This window comes from Balaenoptera musculus, chromosome 18 (assembly GCF_009873245.2).
Source record: "Balaenoptera musculus isolate JJ_BM4_2016_0621 chromosome 18, mBalMus1.pri.v3, whole genome shotgun sequence".
NCBI lineage: Eukaryota > Metazoa > Chordata > Mammalia > Artiodactyla > Balaenopteridae > Balaenoptera > Balaenoptera musculus.
The window spans coordinates 25,876,558-25,897,229 of NC_045802.1; the positions used below are offsets into that span (position 1 = coordinate 25,876,558).

At 36.4% G+C, this 20,672-nt stretch overlaps 1 protein-coding gene across 9 annotated transcripts in view; it reads left to right on the forward strand.

The window, feature by feature from the left end:
• Nucleotides 1–20,672, forward strand: part of ELF1 (E74 like ETS transcription factor 1) — a 104,109-nt gene that overhangs the window by 81,374 nt on the left and 2,063 nt on the right. For 7 of the 9 annotated variants that reach the window (XM_036831307.1, XM_036831313.1, XM_036831306.1 and 4 more), the window contains 5 exons: nucleotides 3,580–3,687; nucleotides 5,277–5,444; nucleotides 10,919–11,002; nucleotides 11,735–11,927; nucleotides 12,757–13,200. In XM_036831307.1, the coding sequence (XP_036687202.1) occupies nucleotides 3,580–3,687; nucleotides 5,277–5,444; nucleotides 10,919–11,002; nucleotides 11,735–11,927; nucleotides 12,757–13,200 (997 nt within the window). The remainder of the gene's footprint in view (nucleotides 1–3,579; nucleotides 3,688–5,276; nucleotides 5,445–10,918; nucleotides 11,003–11,734; nucleotides 11,928–12,756; nucleotides 13,201–20,672) is intronic. The other 2 variants (XM_036831311.1, XM_036831312.1) reach the window with 2 other exon arrangements.

The window sequence follows — 20,672 nt, forward strand, 5'->3', positions numbered from 1 at the left end:
AATTGATAGGCAACTGAATAATTATACATACTAATTTTATCATTTTCATCTACCCAGCAGACTTTAAGTATTTATAAAACTTATTTATATAAATGAACATTTAGAGTTATATAAATGAACATTTAGAGTTATATAAATGTTTAGAAGATGGTAATTAATTATGGAGTTATCTGTGCCTTACTTGCCTGATTTTTTCAAAAATTTAGTTTTAGTAGGATATCTTCTTCAATTCATAGAATTTCAGAGCCTTGACAGAGGAGCAATATGCTTTTCTTCTTTTTTTTTTTTTTAAATAAATTTATTTATTTATTTATTTTTGGCTGCATTGGGTCTTCGTTGTTGGGTCTTAGTTGCGGTGCGCGGGCTTCTCATTGCAGTGGCTTCTCTTGTTGCAGGGCACGGGCTCTAGAAGCACGGGCTTCAGTAGTTGTGGCACGTGGGCTCAGTAGTTGTGGCTCGTGGGCCCTAGAGCGCAGGCTCAGTAGTTGTGGCGCACAGGCTTAGTTGCTCCAGGGCATGTGGGCTCTTCCTGGCTGTGTCAATTTACATTCCCACCAACAGTGGATGAGGGTTCCCTTTTCTCCACATCCTCTCCAGCATTTATTGTTTGTAGATTTTTTGATGATGGCCATTCTGACTGGTGTGAGATGATATCGCATTGTAGTTTTGATTTGCATTTCTCTAATTAATGATGTTGAGCATTCTTTCATGTGTTTGTTGGCAATCTGTATATCTTCTTTGGAGAAATGTCTATTTAGGTCTTCTGCCCATTTTTGGATTGGGTTGTCTGTTTTTTTGATATTGAGCTGCATGAGCTGCTTGTAAATTTTGGAGATTAATCCTTTGTCAGTTAAGCACTTGTTTTTAATAGAATATATAATTAAAATTTAATTGATTTATTTTTCATTATAATTAGGGGAAGTAGTTTCCTAACGAAGACTCTGAATCTCCTAATGAAGTTTTTTATATCTTGATATGAAAGTGAAAAGGACACCTACTTTTAGAATTAAAAAACTAGTCAAAAATCTATTCAGGTGCTCTAGAGTGCTTTTTGTAGTAACTCAGAAATGTGAGCACTGGCCTTAAGAGGAAAAGCTTAAAGCCTTTAAAAGAAGAAGACTCCATAAGGGTTAAGTTGCTGTTAGAGAAATCCAGGCTAGATTAAAATCCTTGCTTCTTTTTATGTTGGCTGTCTTCTTGTTCCTTGTCCTCCCTGTGACCTATAGATATTTGGGTTCAAAGATATTAGCTGAGGGAATGGAGCCCAGAAGGTTGGAATTCTGCAGATACATCTTTCATATCTGGAAGAAGAAGGTTCTCTTCTGGCTTGGCAGGTTGTCGGGACTCCCAGTGTTAGCCAGTATTTTATGGGAGAAAATGTGCTTTGTTGGGAGGTTTTCCTAATTGAGAGGAGCTGACTAGTATATAGTCCGAGATCCAGAACTTCTTTGAAAGCATCATTCAGGAATTGTCTCTGGTCTCTGCTCCTTCAGCAGTCCATGCCTATTGTGGGATTCCTCCCTTGGGGAGGCAGTCAGCCACATTAGTCAATTTGTAAAGCAAATTAATTAATATGCCGTTATTATAATAATCTTTAGCAATTACACATTTTGCTTTCTAATGGTATAGACCGTTATATGAAAATTATATAATTATATAATTAAATGAAAATTATCTCATTTTCTTTAAATGCATAATACTTCTTCTCATGCCCTTGCTTCTACTATTATTCTTGCTTTAATTTCTCTCTCTTCCTCTCAAAGTATTTAAATTCTAGCTATCTTAAATGACTCAGGCTAAACCCATCTCTTCAGGAAGCCTTCCTAACTTATAATGATATACAGTGCCTGTAGTCAGCCTGCTGTATACCATAAAACTGATCACTTTGTTATTTTCTTAGACAGTATCTAAGTATCCGCTACCAATAAATAAGGAAAAAGGTCATGTCCTATACTATTGTATCTTCCACATTTCCTTGTACAGTTACTTAAGAGTGATAGTCATTCATTATTTTTGCCAGCTGGGGATTTGGAATCAACGAAGAATTTTGTAGATTCTTGGAAATCTTCAGTCTAAAAGAGCGTGTGAACTGTTTAGGAAATATTTAGGATAATAAATGTTATAATATTCTAATGGAAAGTTAAGGTAAATTTCAAAGAACTACAGATTTCTTGGAAATCTGGTTATAATCTTAATAATGAAGAGGAAAATGATTTTGTTGCTTCTCTGGATTGAATAGGAATAGGGAGAGGACAGTGTGTAAATGATCACTTTCATTCATTTGATTGAGAAAAAGAACTTTTGCTTCAAGTACTACGTTTATATTTACTTTCTAATGTTTTATAAAATTAAAAGACTTATATTCATTGAGTTATATACTATCAGTCCAACCCTGAATCTGAAAATCATGATTTTATTTATATATATATATATATATTTTTTTTTCAGGTTTTTAAAAATAATGTGTAATTTTGTCAATATTGAGGGGAAAATATAGCAAGTAAGTACAAGGGATTATGGATGATAAATACCACATTCAGGAAACTTGAATTTATCCCTGAAAAGAGAGCATGGGTAGCTCTTTAGTTTCTTGGTGCTGATCCTAGAACTGAGGGGCTAAAAGCCATCCAGGGAATTCACTGTGCAGCTATTTTGGACATCTCTCTGGGATGCAGAGAAGTGTCGAGTGTCTAGCATGTACTTGGATTAATTTTCATTTGTATTTTAATACTTTTAAAGAACATAAAAAACTACTTGGACTAGGCACAGTTCACAGTAGGGAAATTAGTGTTCTATGTTACACATTAGAGAAGAAAGGTACCAGAATACTATAATTATCAAAGAGTGTTTAGATTCTAATAATGTGACTACGACTAAAACTTTTGGTGATGGTGGCAATTCACTAATTATAGAAGAATGGAAGAAGATTCAGAAATTAACAGAGACTCATATTCATTCCTATGAGTGAACTAAGAGTATTGGAATCAATGTTAGAGCTGAAAGGGACCTAAAACTATCAACCCAGTTATTTTAAAGTGTGGAGTCAACAGAAACAGCACGACCTGCCCAGTGACATCTTAGGTTACTATTCATGTAAATACAAGAATTATCAGAAATGACTAGTGTTTTCCTCCTAGAGTATGAGTTCTATTTTGCTTACTTTTTTACCTCCCAGCGTCTTGCAGAGGTTTTTGGTTGTTGTTGTTGTTATTTTTAATAAAACCCCCACATCTTGCAAAGTTTTAAATGAGAAATATAGTCATTATCAGTATAGATTTTATATGTTGAGACAAACTATGGTTATCAACCAGAGTATTAAATGATGTATCCTGGTTCAAGAGATGAGAATCTATGCTTTTTAATTAATTCATTCATTTATGTATTTATTTATTTATTTACTTAGGCCACGCCGCACGGCTTATGGGATCTTAGGTCCCCGGCCAGGGATTGAACCTGGGCCCCTGGCAGCGAAAGTGCTGAGTCCCAGCCACTGGACCACCAGGGAATTACTGAATCTGTGCTTTTTAGAAGAACAAATGTCTTGTAGCTAATTCTGTTTTCTCTTTAAATGTATTGTAGTTGAAGCTTCCTGTCATAATGGGGATGAAACAATTGAAACTATCGAGGCTGCTGAAGCACTCCTCAATATGGATTCTCCTGGCCCTATGCTGGACGAAAAGCGCATCAGTGAGTGTTGTGTTATGACTGTTCATGTTTATATGCTTTTTTTTTTTTTGAAGTGTAGTTGATTTACAATATTGTGTTAATTTCTGCTGTACAGCAAAGTGATTCCGTAATACATATGTATACATTCTTTTTTGTATTCTTTTCCATTATGGTTTATCATAGGATATTGAATATAGCTCCCTGTGCTATATAGTAGGACCATGTTTATATGCTTTGAAAAGCTCTTCTGCCATCTCTCTCTCAGATGATAAATATCAAGAGACCAGAGACCATGTTTTATATTTTTTTGGTCCCAAGTGCATCTTAAGGTACAGTACCAGTACTAGTTGAGGCACCTTTGCTAAAGTGTTCAGTTAAACAAGATTTTTTTTTTTTTAATTTGGCGAGTGAGGACATTAAGGATAAAAAAGTAATTTAGTTGTCAAATAGCAGATTATGCAGAATTTCTTCTTAACCTCATTGGTGAAGTATTTAGGGCCCAAACTATTATAATTTAGTGATCTTTAGTCAATATTGATCTTTATTGATCAATAAAAATTGATCTTTATTGATCTTTAGTCAGTATTCATCAGTGAATAGGCAAAAATCCATTGAAATGTTTTCTGAGACTTCATGGCATAAAATTCACTGCCACATTTATTGATCTGCTTTTAAATCCATGTTCTCCTTTGGACTTTTCTGACAAGAAAGTAGTCAAACTCATAAAATTAATTATTATTAAATCAATTTAAGATGTTTATTGAATATTTTCTATATGCACAGCAATGTATCAGGCAATAACATGATGTAGAAATGAACAGATCTTGTTTCTTTCCTCAAGCTGACAGTTTTCTTTTGAAGATAGTTATTTATGTAAATAACTGTAAAAGCCAAAAATAAAGGCCATGAGAGGGATAGCAGAGTGTTCTGGAAGGAGAGATTTCTCTAGCTGAAAACACCAGAGACAGGCTTTATGGAGGCAGTGTTTTGACCTGGGCTGTTAGTAACAAATAAGCTTTTCATGGGTGGAGGAGACAGGAAAGGGCATTCAAGGTAGGCGGAGGGGATTGAACGGAAGACACAGACCTGCAAAAAAAAAACAATGAAATGTTTGAGATTCAAAATGCTTTGGTGTAGCTGAAGTATAAGCTTCATAATGGTTTGTAGATTGTGGAAGCTCAGAATGGCATGCTGTGGAGTTGGGGTTGTTCCTATCTTTTTTCCCCCTGTAAACTATGGGAAGATATGTCCATTTTATTTTTCTTTCTAATTTTCAGGGTGTAAAGTTTTTATAGAGAAGAATAATATGGTCAGGCCAGACGTAGGTTTTAAAGAAAAACTTTAGCGGCAATGTGAAGAATGGAGAAGAGAGACAAGATAGACTGGGGATAGGAAGTCAAGTAAGGAGGGCATTGAATAGTCCCGTCAAGCCTGGACTGCCTCAGGGTACTTGACTTAGGGCAGAGGAAATAAAAAGCAGGGACTAGATTTCAAAATCTTATTTCTATTTTAATCTTCAAAGAAACAGGAAATATTTTTAATTTATAATATTATAAATTTTGATTTATAATACAAAGTTGATTACAATTAGTTGATTTTATTTCCATTAGATAATAATATATTTAGTTCATCTGAAGATGACATTGTTGTTGCCCCAATCACCCATGTATCCGTCACATTAGATGGGATTCCTGAAGTGATGGAAACTCAGCACGTTCAAGAGACATATGCACACTCACCAGGACGCTCATCACCAGAACAACCTAAGAGAAAGAAAGGTGGGTGGTTAATTTGTTAAGGGAAAACAGTCAACTCTTGATGTGGAATCTAAATATAACTTTTATTCGAGGATATTTCTACCCCAATTAAAACTTATGTGAGAAAAAATTGAAGGTACAAAACAGAGTTATTTCTTCGTATTAGATTCATTTTTAAAGAATTATTTTATACTTTTTTATACATTTAGAATATTTGGTCTATCTCACAGAAAAGGGATTTTCCAACTTTCTAAAGCCTCAATCTTTTATCTAAACTCTTTCATCCAAGCTCAGAAAGAGCTCAAGGGTAAGGGCTGAGGTCAGTTTCCTCCCACAGAACATAGTTTGAAAACCACCAGCATAGATTCCAATATAGGATTCCAGTGGGAAGAATACAAGTTGGAAATCAGCAGGTAAGTAATTGAAGAGGGAAATGTTAGCATGTGTTAGAGGGAATTTTAAAGTTTTCACAAATTAGGACCATACTTACATTCTAACACTGATACTCTTCCCATTTCATTGCCTTTTGATTCCACTCCAGCTTGTTTAATCTTTTGAGTTTAATATCTTGGTTGATGGCATCACCAGCCACCACATAACCTAACTTCACATGAAAGTAAGGGAAATTCCGAGAGCCAAAAAATGCAGAGGAAAATAAGAGTGAGCTGACACTGCAGCAGCTCTGAGGGCTGAGAAGGACATGTCAGTCTGGATGTCCAAGGGGCTTGGTTTTATTGCCCACGTAGAGGCAGATGCTTAAGTCTTGGTCCAATGCAAGATGGGGTATTAGACAGAGACCTCAGCATATAATTGGGATCCCTTAGCTATACCCTAAGGGGAAAAACAGTCCACCCTTTGGCACGGACAGATGTTAAGAAGCTTGTATTTCTCAGCTGGGTGGAAAAATTTTTCCTTTGAGAATTCATAATCCTAGATTTGTCTTAACTTAGGTTTATGATTAGATTTTAAACTGTTACTGACTTTAGGAATTTCTAGCCACGTAATTAACATAACAATGGCCCCTGGCTGGCAGTAACTTTGGGCACTAGGCGAAGCTCTTGTAAAATTGCTTTGGCACGTCATACGTTTAATCCAGGCTGCACAGTATTTCTTCAAATAAAACCCTGTTGAAGGTGAACTCACATTTCAGTATCACAGAATGCATAAGAAAGATACTTCCTGAATGAGAAGCAGCAGACAGAGAAAACCCTAAGGTTAGTTTGCTAAGAACCTCAGATAATAGGATTATCAAATAGAAACTTTCAATGAATATGATTGCAATTATTAATGCAAGGGAATATAAAACATTGTCAAAGAATGAGACCATTAAAAAATACCAGGTGAAACTTCCTCTTCTAGTCAAGATGGAGTAACAGAACCTGACTTGGCAACTATTTTTTGGATATGTCACCAAAAGCACAAGCAACAGAAGCAAAAATTAATAAGTGGGACTACAATAAACTAAAAGACTCTGCACAGCAAAAGAAACAATCAACAACATGAAAATGCAACTTACAGAATGGGAGAAAATATTTGTAAATCATATATCGGATGAGGGGTTAATATCCAAAATATATAAGCAACTTGTATAACTCAATAGCGAAAAAATAATCCAATTAAAGAATGTGCAGAGGACCTGAATAGACGTTTTTCTAAAGAAGACATACAAACAGCCAACAGGTACATGAAAAGATGCTCAATATCACTAATCATCAGGGCAGTGTAATCAAAACCACAGTAAGATACCACCTCACACCTATAGAATGGCTAGAAAAAGTGATAGAAAAGACAAGAGATAGAGTGTTGGTAAAGATACGGAGAAAAGGGAATCTTTCTGCACTGTTGGTGGAAATTTAAATTGGTACAGCCACTGTAGAAAACAGTATGGAGGTTCCGCAAAAAGTTAAAACTAGGAACACCGTATGATTCAGCAATCCCACTTCTTAGGTATATATCCAAAGGAAGTGAAAACAGGATGTTAAAGAGATACCTGCACTCCCATATTCTCTGCGGCATTTTTATTCACAGTAGCCAAGATTTGGAAACAACTAAGTCTTCATCCACAGATAAAGAAGATGTGATATATAAATACACAGAATGGACTATAATTCAGCTGTGAGAAAGAGGGAAATCCTGCCATTTGTGACAGCATGGACAGACCTTGAGGACTTTCTGCTAAGTGAAATAAGTCAGAAAGACAAATACTGTATGCTATCATTTTATGTGGCGTCTGAAAGAGCCACACTCATAGAAACAGAGAGAAGAATGGTGTTTGTTGCGGGGTGGAGGAAATGGGGAGATGTCAGTCAAAGGGTACAAACTTCCATTTATGTGATGAGTAAGTTCTGGGGACTAATGTACAAGCATGGTGACCATGGAAATTTCTAAGAGAATAGATCTTAAGTGTTCTCAAAAAAGAGGTGATTATTATGTGAAGTGATGGATATGTTAACTAACCCTACTGTGGTAATCATTTTGCAATATATAAGTATATCAAATCATCATGTTGTGCCCTTTAAACTTACACAATATGTCAATTATATATCAATAAAGCTGGAAAAAAAAACACAACAAAAACAGAACCTGGATTTACCCTCCTGTTTGAAACAGCTAAAACCACAGATAAAATATATGAAGCAATGGTACTAAAGAAAGTGGTGGACATCTGTCAACAAAAGTGAGTGATCCCTGGGAAACAGGAAACCAATGAGGTGAGCCCTATGATTACCCCACCTTCCTGCATGGAGGAAATATTTTTGGAAAATAGTTTGGCAGTTCCTTAAAAAACTTAATGTATACTTAACATGTGACCCAGCCATTCTACTACTCAGTATTTACCCAAAAGAAATGAAGCCATACATTTAATAGAAAAACTTATGCATGAATGAAGGTTCTTAGCAGCTGTATTTGCAGTAGCCCAAAACTGGAAATGACCCAAACGTCCATCAGCTGCTGATTGGATAAACAAATTTGTGGTATATCCATACAATGAAAGACCACTCAGCAATGAAATGAAATGTACCATTGATACATAAAACAAAAATGGATGAATTTCAACATAATTATGCTAAGGAAAAGAAGCCAGACTCCCTCCCCCTCTGCCAAAAAAGAAGAGTATGGTTCTGTTTATATAAAATTGTACAAACTGTAAATTAATCTATAATGACAGAAAATATATGAGTGGATTGGGCAGGGTGGGGATAGGTGAGATGTAAGGATTACAAAAGGGCACAAAGCACTTTTGGGGGCGAAGAATATGTTTATTATCTTTGAGTGTAGTGATGGTTTCACAGGTGTATACATATGTCAGAACTTATCAGATTGTAAACTTTAAACATAAGCAGTTTATTGTGTATCAGTTACACCTCAATAAAGCTGTTTTTAGAAAGTGAAAGACTAACATCCTATTTAACGGTGAAAGACTGATATGATAAGGGACCAAATAGAACACGTAATGTATGGGTTAAACAGCAAATGAGTCACTGCTTAAGAGAGAATTAGTGAGCTCCAATATAGATCTGATGTAGAATAAAAAATATGAAAGAGAGATGTGAAGATTGCATGAAAAGGTCTACATGTTTAATCAAAGCTCTAGGAGGAGAGAATGTGTAGAGTGAGGAAGAGGCAGTATTCAAAGATAATGACTGAGGAATTTTCCAGAATGATGTTAATCCCAGCATGGTGAATCCTGAGTAGCATAACTAAAATAGATCCAAGCCTAAATATATTATGGTAAAAATGTGGAACATCAAAGACTACCCTCCACACCCCATCAAAAAAAGAAAAGAAAAAAAAAAAGAAGAAGAAGAAACAAACCAACCAGGGAGGATCTACATTACCTGAAGAGGATTGATTATTGGATTGGCAGCTTACAAACTCCCAATAAAGGCTGGAAGGGCTGGATATGTTCAAAGTACTGAGAAGAAATAACTGTTACCAGAATTTCTATACCCAACTAATCTGTAATTCATGTGGAGCTGTGTACATCGCCACTGTGAACAGTAAGGAAGATGATGGAGAGGATGGATATTGGGTAGGCTACTGACAGTATCTGCCATGACTAAAACGAGTGGAGGAAAACTGGGGGATAAAGAAAATATTATCTATCAGAGCAAGTCAATAAATAGCACAAAATAAGATGGGAGGAAGGATAGGAGCTAACTGAAGTCTGGCTTCTCCCAATCCTTACTATCATGAACACAGTTAGCTAGAAGTCTCTGTGTCATGCAGAGGTTCTCTGCAGATGTCTGTAATGATGGAAGTTGAGACACCAGGCCCCTAGGGTCTACGTTTATACATCTGGTAGTTTCAAGAGGGACCTGGCCTTAAGAGTAACTTTTTTGACCCTCTTCTCCTTGACTCTTACCTTAACTTCAGAAATGTTTTCCTGGGAATTCCCCAGCAGTCCAGTGGTTAGGACTCCATGCTTTCACTGCACAGGGCCTGGGTTCAACCCCTGGTTGGGGAACCTACAATCCCACAAGCCATGCGGCATGGGCAAAAAACAAAAAAAAAACAAAATAAGAAACATTTTCCTATTCAGTTTGTCTTGGGATGTATTGTCACTAACCTTGCGACTTTAGCTCTAGAATTCTGCTTTTCTAAATTATTGCCTATATTATATTACTCCAGCATTCACCCTTATGATCTAAGATCAGAGAGTCAGCTTCAAGAATGTAGGGGTAAATGGTACTAACTAAAGTATCTATTTATGCTTAATCTTCATTGTCTCTCATATACAGGGTAGTAGTCTGTTCAGACAGCATCATCAGCTTAACCTAAATCACAGGCAACATTGCTGCCGAGTTGTGGTTCTAGATAAGTGGCAAAAAAAAGATCACAAACACAGTTTTAGAATAGTTGGTTGACCCAGACTAAGGCTGCACAAAATACAGTTTAACTCTGTTGCATTGGACTTGTTTAGGACTGGATGATGGATAATCATAAAGTAAATTTGTTTGCCGTAAACTGAAAGAAATATAGAAGAATGAGATGTTTAAAAATGCACAAGAAAATAAAAATTGACTGGTTCACAAAAATTTAGCCTCACTTATTTTTTACATCTCTAGAAGTTTTGGGTAGTTTCCAGTATTTGAGAACTAACCAAGAGGCAGACAAACCTGTGTGGCTTATTTTTTGAGCCCAAGTTTTATCAGCATCAAGAAAATTCCCCCAGATTTTAAGAAAGCACTGGCAGTATTGTCACCTCAAAGACAAAATGTAAAGTTTAAACTTAACCTCATTTTTACAAATGAGCCAAAGTATTGTTTTCTACGTAAAAGTGTGATCTAACCTAAGTTAATGTCAAATTTTTACTGAAGTTATTTTCCTTTTAATAAATAGCATTTAGGAGACTGATATATGTGTTCCATGTATAAAATATTTGGCACTTGAAATTTAGGATCAATGACAAAACAGCATTTATAAACAGCTAAATTGTCCATTCCCTCTCTCTTTTGAGGGCACATATTTATGTAGAGCCATTGTGATTTCAGGGAGAAAAACTAAACCACCACGACCAGATTCCCCAGCCAGTACACCAAACATATCTGTGAGGAAGAAAAACAAAGATGGGAAGGGTAAGTACTACTACTGTAACTTCCCTATAATACTTACGGGTCCAGTGACATTCAGATTGCTTTAAAATGTCTGCATATTGTAAGTAGAAACCACCAGCTTTTATTGAAATGGATCTTATTGCTGCCACATGCTTATAAGATACGGTTGCCACCTTCTGTAGAAGGACTGGTAATAATGTAGTCCAAGAAATCCATCTAGGAGATTTTCACTTACCTGTCAAAATAATCCATCCTTTCATTTAATAAAGAGCCTCTTGGAAGAATTCAGCCACGTTAGGTTTTCAGTTCATAGACACTTTATTACATTGTCTTGGAGTTTTAGTATTTTCATAACTGCTGCCCAAATTTGAAGAAAATTATTAAGGCTAATCTGCTGGCTCTTTATATAAAAAGAACAACTATTGAAAGGTTTTGTACAACTCTTTCTCAGTTTCTTCGGCGTAATAACGGTTCTTAAAGAGGGTGAAAAAAAAATTGTCTCAAAATGCTTTCTCCCTAAGTCATCACACATCTAATTGGCAGGATTGCTCTGTTCAGACATCTTATACGGGACTAATAAAAAGATCTATGTTAGACCCTAAAAATTATGACCATTATATCACCAGTACTAACTGAACTGTGTAGTATGTTTGTATAATTATAGATGGAACTTAAGAAGACCTTTAGTTGTGTTTTATTGTGTTCTTTCAAATGAAATTTTGGGCAGTTAAAAAGAAATTGCTTTTGTTTCAGGAAACACAATTTATCTTTGGGAGTTTTTACTGGCACTGCTCCAGGACAAAGCTACTTGTCCTAAATATATCAAGTGGACCCAGCGAGAAAAAGGCATTTTTAAATTGGTAGATTCTAAAGCAGTGTCCCGGTTGTGGGGGAAGCACAAAAACAAGCCTGACATGAATTATGAGACCATGGGAAGAGCCCTCAGGTACGTGAGGCTTCCATAGTTCACTGTGTGACCAGTAGCGGTTCCTAAATACTGAAAAGTAGGTGACTTCTAAAAAGTGCGTGGGTTAAAGAAATGGTGAATTTTATTGTTGAAGGGCTAAAACCACACTTCTTATAGAAATGAGTATGTATTTAAGTTGAAATCTTATTCCAATCTGGGAAAATGTTCTCTTTCCTCCCCCCAAATCTTCATGCAAATGAGATATTTTATTTATGAAGGGATCAGAAAATGTTAAGCTATCATCAGAAAATGTAAATTGACCACAAGGCTCACATGTTTTGAGTCATTAAACTTAAGTTCAGCACAAAGTAACAACTAGTGGTAATGCAGGTACTGAATAAGAGGGTGCATTTTTAAACATGAATCTCAGGTATGATGTGTAATATATTGTGTTGGAATAAATTAATGCTTCGAGCATAATGTTAGCCATTGTGAAAATGTTGAACAAATGTATCACTTAAACCCACTTTTAGTTTGTTTTTCTTGTGATCATGTCATTTAGTCTTCAGGATCTGGGTATATTTGAGAAAGATTTATTAGAAATATCAGTGATCTGAGAACTTGGTATACATCATTAAGTTTTATACAGAAAATTGTTTCAGATTTACCGAAGCAAATTTAAACAGGTTAGGGACATTATAATTAAGCTATGGAAGAGAAATAACTACCCTTCATTTAGAAAGTCTTTTCTCACCTGTTTCCAGCTTTAAACTTTTGTTTATGATTAAGAAATTTTTATTGTGTTGAATATTATTTTAGTTTATGTATAACTGAATACAATATTGATGAAATTGTCTGCTTTGAATAGGTACTATTACCAAAGGGGTATTCTGGCAAAAGTAGAAGGTCAGCGCTTGGTGTATCAGTTTAAGGATATGCCGAAAGACCTTATTTATATAGATGATGAGGATCCAAGTTCCAGCATAGAGTCTTCAGATCCATCACTGTCTTCAACAACCACTTCGAGTAGGAACCAGGCAAGTCGATCGAGAGTATCTTCAGGTCCAGGGATAAAAGGAGGAGCCACTACAGTTCTAAAACCAGGGAATTCTAAAGCTGCAAAACCCAAAGATCCTGTGGAACCTGCACAGCCATCAGAGGTTCTTAGGACAATGCAGTCCACACAGACTCCATATCCTACCCAGCTCTTCCGGACTATTCATGTAGTACAGCCAGTACAAGCTGTTCCAGAAGGAGAAGCAACCAGTAGCATGCAGGATGAAACATTAAATTCTTCCGTTCAGAGTATTAGGTGAGAAAACTAAACTTACTGGTGCAGATCGTTGTGCGATGTTTCTGACCAGAGTCGTTGTTAAACGTGTCAGGATTCAGAAGTGAAAATAAAAATTATATAGATGTCAAGCTAGAACTCTTGGTCAACAGATTGTTTCAGCAGCGTTGCATCAGTCCTGTGATTGTATCAATGATTCCTTATTTTTATTTATTTATTTATTTTTTAAAGCACTCTTTTTTTTTTATAAATTTATTTACTTTATTTCTCTTTGGCTGCATTGGGTCTTCGTTGCTGCGCGTGGGCTTTCTCTAGTTGCGGGGAGGGGGGGCTACTCTTCGTTGTGGTGCGCGGGCTTCTCACTGTGGTGGCTTCTCTTGTTGCGGAGCGCGGGCTCTGGGTGTGTGGCCTCAGTAGTTGTGGCGCACGGGCTTAGTTGCTCCGCGGCACGTGGGATCTTCCCGGACCAGGGTTCGAACCCGTGTCCCCTGCATTGGCAGGCGGATTCTTAACCACTGCACCACCAGGGAAGACCCTGATTTCCTTACTTTTCAACTTTGACATTACTTGATGTTATTCAGTCAATTTGAATCAGTTCTCTATAGCTTTGTGTAACTGAATTGATCCATATAAGAAGGGATCCACATACAAGAAAATCCAGAGAATAGTTTCAGATCTTTTTTCAAACAAAGTTAGAAGCTGTAAAAATTTAACATAAATTTACATATCATGACCCTTTGGAATGCATTGAGTTCTAAGAAATACACATTAGTCCTTGGGAAGATACTATCTTCTCAGATAGTATCCAGAATAGTTCTAAAGTTCAAACAGGTTGGAGGCCAAGAATCGAAGGTCCTCTTTTTCAGGCTTTTAGAGTGGCAGAGTTGGAAGAATAGTTTTGTGGTTTAATCAGATCAAATCTGCCTCATAACCCCAGAAAAGACATGAAACAACAAATTAGACTGCTCTATTGCAGACACTTGGGACTGGTCTTGACTGATTTAGAATGGGGAAAAGGGAGGAAGGCAGAAAATCAGATGGACATTTTCAGGTTCTGTTTTTCCATTTCTACTGCCATGAATTTCCAGAACATGAATTATAATAAAATATAGGAGCCCTTCCAAATCCAGTAAAAATGATTCTTTGATTATTTTCATAAGCTGACTTCAATCTTACAGTTGTATATTCTAGAATATAAATGCTGGGTTTTTGTTCAGTTGATCTTGAAGTATACATTACCTAGAATCAAAACAGCCTTATAGACGATTCAGTCTTCCTTGTATGGTCCATTTAAACTTTTGACAAGTTTGATTTAAGAGAATTGAATTCTCTTAAATCGTTGACTTGTAAGGAGTAGAAAGATCACATTTTTTCCATCCTAATTAAAGAAGTACTTATTTAACTCTATATTTTCCTTTTAATGTTTTATTTTCCCCTAAGTTCTGTTGGTTACTTACGATGACTGAATATCTAATGGAAATTATGTGGTTCCTCGCATTGGTTTCTATGCTCTTTGTCATCTTATCATTGTATGTATTTGTGTTGATATGAAACATACAGTGGCCACAGCTGATCACTGGGACTCCCTTCTTGGACTGATTCAGTTGTTTTTTAGCATCTCTAATCAAAGTTTCCTTTTTAGACCTTGAGAATAAAAACAAACCAGAAGAAAAACAACAAGAGCAACAAAAACACATACCTTTAGCTCTGAAAGATAGTAAATTGTGTATTATATTGGATAGTTTATTACTCTGAATGTCAATTTCTGAGTAAGACTCACTGCCAGATATTAAAACATTGTAATTACACTCCCTACCTCTGATTTTCAAACTGTCTTTGGTGTACCTTTCAGAATCTTCATTTCCACAGTCTCAGAGTTCTGTGGACTCTCTGCCTGCTTCCTGTTTCTCCTATTTTTTTCTCTTGCAACCTACATGTTACCGATGCATATCATTATGTGATGTTTCTGACCAGAGCCATTCTTTGTTTAAGGGCTCAAGAGTCAGCATTCGTGATAGTGCCTTCTTGCAGCTTTTGTTAGATCTGTTTTGCACACAGAGTGCAGTCCAATTTCTGTAGCCTTCACTGCCAGCTCTCACTCTACTCATAATTCCTTCCTTGCTCTCCAGCTAAAGCTTACTTCTTGCCTGTACCACGTTCTGGTACATAAACCAGGTGTTTCAGGTGACTTTAATGCCTGTCTCCTGCTATACATTTAAATCTGTAGGAGCTAGATTCTATTCATTGTCCTTTTCCTAGCACCTAACACAGTCTGACATATAACACCCCTTCATATTTATAGAATTTATTTTGAAGTAGTGTATATGATCATTCTTTATCTCCTTTTAGAATAATGAGTTCTCTAAGTGGACTACTTATAAAATGAAGAAATACAAAATTTAACTTTTCAAACTTTAAGACAATTTTTTTTTTTTTTTTTTTTTTTTTTTTTTTTTGACCATGCTGTGCGGCTTGTGGGAGGGATCTTAGTTCCCTGACCAGGGATTGAACCCGAGCCCATGGCAGTGAAAGCTCCGAGAACTAACCACTGGACCGGCAGGGAATTCCCAAAACACAATTTCTTCTTGTAGAAATTATTATGTATTTATATGAATGTACGTATGTATCCACATACATTCTTTATTTTTTTTATATAAATTTATTTTATTTATTTATTTTTGGCTGCGTTGGGTCTTCGCTGTTGCACGTGGGCCTTCTCCAGTTGCAGCGAGCGGGGGCTACTCTTCCTTGTGGTGCACGGGCCTCTCATCGCAGAGGCACCCCCCATTGCAGAGCACGGGCTCCAGGTGCGCGGGCCTCAGTAGTTGTGGCTGGCAGGCTCTAGAGTGAATGCAGGCTCAGCAGCTGTGGCGCACAGACCCAGTTGCTCCAAAGCACATGGGATCCTCCCGGACCGGGGCTCGAACCCGTGTCCTCTGCATTGGCAGGAGGATTCCTAACCACTATGCCACTGTGGAAGCCCCACATACATTCTTAATCATTCATTTGACTTTAAAATAAAATTCTTCTCTCATCTGGTTATATTTTATTTTCCTCCCCCAAATCCTACTAATTTTCACTGTAATTATCCCAACTTTTAACTATGAGAAATTTCAAAATATGGGAAGGTTGAAATAGTACACTGAACACCTATACCATCCACCTGGATTCACAGTTGATAGCATTTTGCCTTATTTGTTCTCTCTCTATATTTATTTATACCCTTTTTTTCCTGTTTGGCTATTTGTCAAGTCAGTTGACATCACCATGACATTTCACCCTTAAATACTTCAGTGTACACTCTTTAATAATAGAGACATCCTGGGACTTCCCTGGTGGTCCAGTGGTTAAGACTCCACGCTCCCAATGCAGGGGGCCCCGGGTTCGATCCCTGGTCAGGGAACTAGATCCCACATGCATGCTGCAACTGAAAGGTCCTATGAGCCGCAACTAAGACCCAGGGTAGCCAAATAAATTAATTAATTAAAAAAAAAATAGAGACATCCTAAATAATCATATTATCACTACTAAGAAAAGTAACAGAAATTTGGCTATATCTTTCTTGACTACTTTTTAATAAAATCAAAGACCTTTGAAATATTTTTTCTATAGTTGAGGGAAGGTCAAATACTTATGACTTAAATTTAGGTTAATTATTAAATTAATATACAGCAAGAGCTGATACTTTCAAAGAACTCTCTATATTTTATACACTTTACATATATTAATGTATAGAAAATCCTTATTGCTCAGTGAGGTGTAGGTAATATTCCTGTTTTACAGTTGAGGAAACAAGAGGCAAGGAGAGGCCACGGAGCCTGGTCACTTCTAGTAACTGGTGGAGATAGTGTTTTTTTTTTTTTTTTTTTTTTTTTATAAATTTATTTATTTATTTTCGGCTGTGTTGGGTCTTCGTATCTGTGCGAGGGCTTTCTCTAGTTGCGGCGAGCGGGGGCCACTCTTCATCACGGTGCGTGGGCCTCTCACTATCGCGGCCTCTCTTGTTGCGGAGCACAGGCTCCAGACGCGCAGGCTCAGTAGTTGTGGCTCACAGGCCTAGTTGCTCCGCGGCATGTGGGATCTTCCCAGACCAGGGCTCGAACCCGTGTCCCCTGCATTGGCAGGCGAATTCTCAACCGCTGCACCACCAGGGAAGCCCGAGATAGTGTTTTAATGCAAGCAGTTTAGTTTAAAGCAGTGAACTTAATGATTTGCCATACTGTCAGTTAATTCACATAATCACATGAATTATCACTTATTTACAATGAAGTAGCAACATATTTTTTCTCAATTTTTTCCTTTGCTCTTTTCTTTTTATCTCACATAATTGCACATAGAATTATCCCTCAGTATCCTCAGGAGATTGGTTCCAGAACCCCCTTTGGAGTCCAAAACCTGAGGGTGCTCAAGCCCCTTATGTAAAATGGCATAGTATATGCATATAAGCTCCATACACCCTTCCATATACTTTAAATCATCTCTAGATTACTTATAATACCTAAGTATTATAAGTAAGTGCTATGTAAATAGTTGCCAGCATGTGGCAAATTCAAGTTCTGTGGTTTGGAACTTTCTGGAAATTTTTTTGGGGGGGGGGCGTGGATATTTTCCAACAGAGAGGTTGGTGGAATCTGCGGATGTGGAGACTGTGGATATGGAAGGCCAGCTATATCTATATTGAAATTGATTAAACTTTTCTTAATTGATTTAGGGTATATATGCTCAGTTTTACAAATTTTAACTTTGGCTTCACAAAAATAAACCTCTGGTAAAATATTTTCATAAATTGTTCCTTGGTAAACCTGCAAGTCCATATACCAACCCAGTATAACTTATTTCTCTATAATGTTTATCCAAGTACTAACAGTTTGTCTTAGGGTCTTTTAAATAAATTAGCCTCTAAAAATGTATAATGTATACATTATACATTTTAAAGCAGTGTAATGGAGTAGGAAGAATGTGGGCATAACCTCGCCCTCCAGCCTTGTCAATTATCAGATGTGACGTTGGATCATATTAACTAACTATTCTGAGTCTGTTTCCTCATCTATAAAATGAAGATGATATTATTTAAGCTTACAGGTGGTTGTAACAATTAAATGACGCTTTCTGACATCTGATATTCAGCAAAAGCCAAATATTATATTGTATATCTTTCTTCAGAAAGTTTGAGGAATTTTAAATTACCAGTATTGTACCAGTTGGTTACAAGCAGCTTAAACTTTTTAAAAGTAGTTAACTGTAATATAACCTTTGTTATATAATATAACGAGACACAACTGACAGTTTAATCATTAACTAAGAAAAAAATAATTTAAAATTCCTGTGGTTGGGAAAAGGCTGTGTAATATTTAATCCTTTAATCTCTGAATTTTTAGTGAAAATTTATTGTTTTAGAATTTGTTCAAATAAGCTAATATATTTACATTGAAGATATATATCTGCAGATATATATATATATATATATATATATATATATATATATATGTCTCAGTATATATATTTTCTGGCAGATGGCAGTCAGGTGTTCAGGAAAGAGACATCTTTTTCTGACTTGAATGAAAGCATTGAAAGTCTAGTGGTAGCCCTGATGAGCAATATGGAAATTTTCAAAGTGCAGTATTGCTCATGCCACATCTGAGAGAGGGAAAGAGGAAGGGGAGGGGTGTGTATTAAAGGTTGTAACTCCCCACAGTTTAAAGATCTAATAGAAAGTATTCATCTTTGGCTGAAGTTATTCAGGACTTCAGAAGTGACAGTATGTTGTAATGGTTAAGCACATAGGCTCTGCCTTTGAATGACCCCTTTTCTTATCTAACTGCTCACCTTATGCAAGCTGTTCAACTACTTTGTGCATTAATTTTTTCATATGGAAAATCGGGATAATACTTATAGGGTGGCAAGGCTATACATGTTTATATATACAATCTGTGTGCTTCCTATATGCCAAGTTCTATTTTATCTATATGTACATGTACATGAACTCTTGGCATGGGAAGCCCTTGGGTCTTTTTTATTTAAAAAATGGTATCTGTCAGCTACCATTTGCAGGCTTAGATTCCACCCAAGGTATCCTGATTCAGGCGGGCAGGGAAGAAGGGGAGGCACAGTGTATTTTGGAAGAGTGCCCTAGTTCCTGAAGTTATTCTGTATCCTTCCAACTCATCCCTGCCTGCCCAATAGTATTAGTACATCTGGCCATACCCTGCCAGCCTATTAAATCTTCATTACCTGACTCATATTCTCTTCTAGCAATGTCCTTCAACAGAGCTGCCGATCTCCTGCTGTAGACTACTCCTCACAGTGGTGACTATGGTGGCAAACTGAACTTGGGAATCAGTATCCTACGTGTATGGGTGGGCTCCAGTTATCGTGCGTCTTTCTGCTTCCTTTGAACTTCTCCTGAGTTGTGCTGAGTCATCTTTCCATCTAGCCCATTTGTCTTCTCCTCCAGAATTTCATTTCTCACATGTGACAGGCCACATAATTGTAACTTGCTAAAATTTACCTGTGATAGTCTCCTGGCAATAATTAACATTTGGTTTATGGGGACTAATCCAGCTCCTAGCCATTTGGAGTAGCAATCATCTCTCTTTTGTAAAATAGCTTTATAGAATTCAGAGGAAACACAGTTGAGATCCAGATGCTGAGTTTTTTTCAACAGCATTTGTTTTCTATTAACAATTAACAACAACTATAAACTTCACAGCTGTGAACTTTTAAAATTAGATTGACTTATAATATCATTTATGTACCTCTTTTCTTCAATAAATGGAATTAACCTTACATAAACTGGATTTTACGTTAAAGGATTTTATGTTAAAATTGTATCTTTATGACTAAAATTTGTGAAAATTACTTGAGCTGAGAAAACTGCTAAAACACGCCTCTGTTTTTGCCAAGGTTTGGCCTTATTTTTTGTTCTATCTGCCAGCCTAAAGAACCCTCATGAGTTAATTATATTCATGACTTGTTTTATGTAATATGAACCATGAATTATTAAAATTCTTCGGATAATTCTCTCATATACATTTAAGATTGAAGTGTTTTTTATTTTAGTTAATTGAGCGTTTTCTCTCTATATATAGAAAAACAGGTTGAAAACAATTTTAATCATGTGAAGTTTGGTAATTTGGTTGGGTATATTGATGACATTATCCCTCAAATATTAAAATGATAGTGAATCCAATATGTTTATTTAAAAGTCCCTAATTTTCTTTCAGGCAGCTTATACATAACTTCCTTGGGAAACATTTTGATATCCTCCTCCCCCAACAAAATTGCTTCCCCATTTGTGTTAATATAGCACTTCGTATAGACTTTTTTTTTTCCACCAGATGGTATCATAGTTAATGGACTGAGAGTTTTGTGTTGGGATTTCTGTATGTAGAGTGTTTAATGCAGGGTCTGGCACAATGTTTATGTTGTGTTGAAAATATGGGAAGGAGCATTTGAAATGAATGAACTCATGTTTTGTCAAAGTGAGTTGTCAA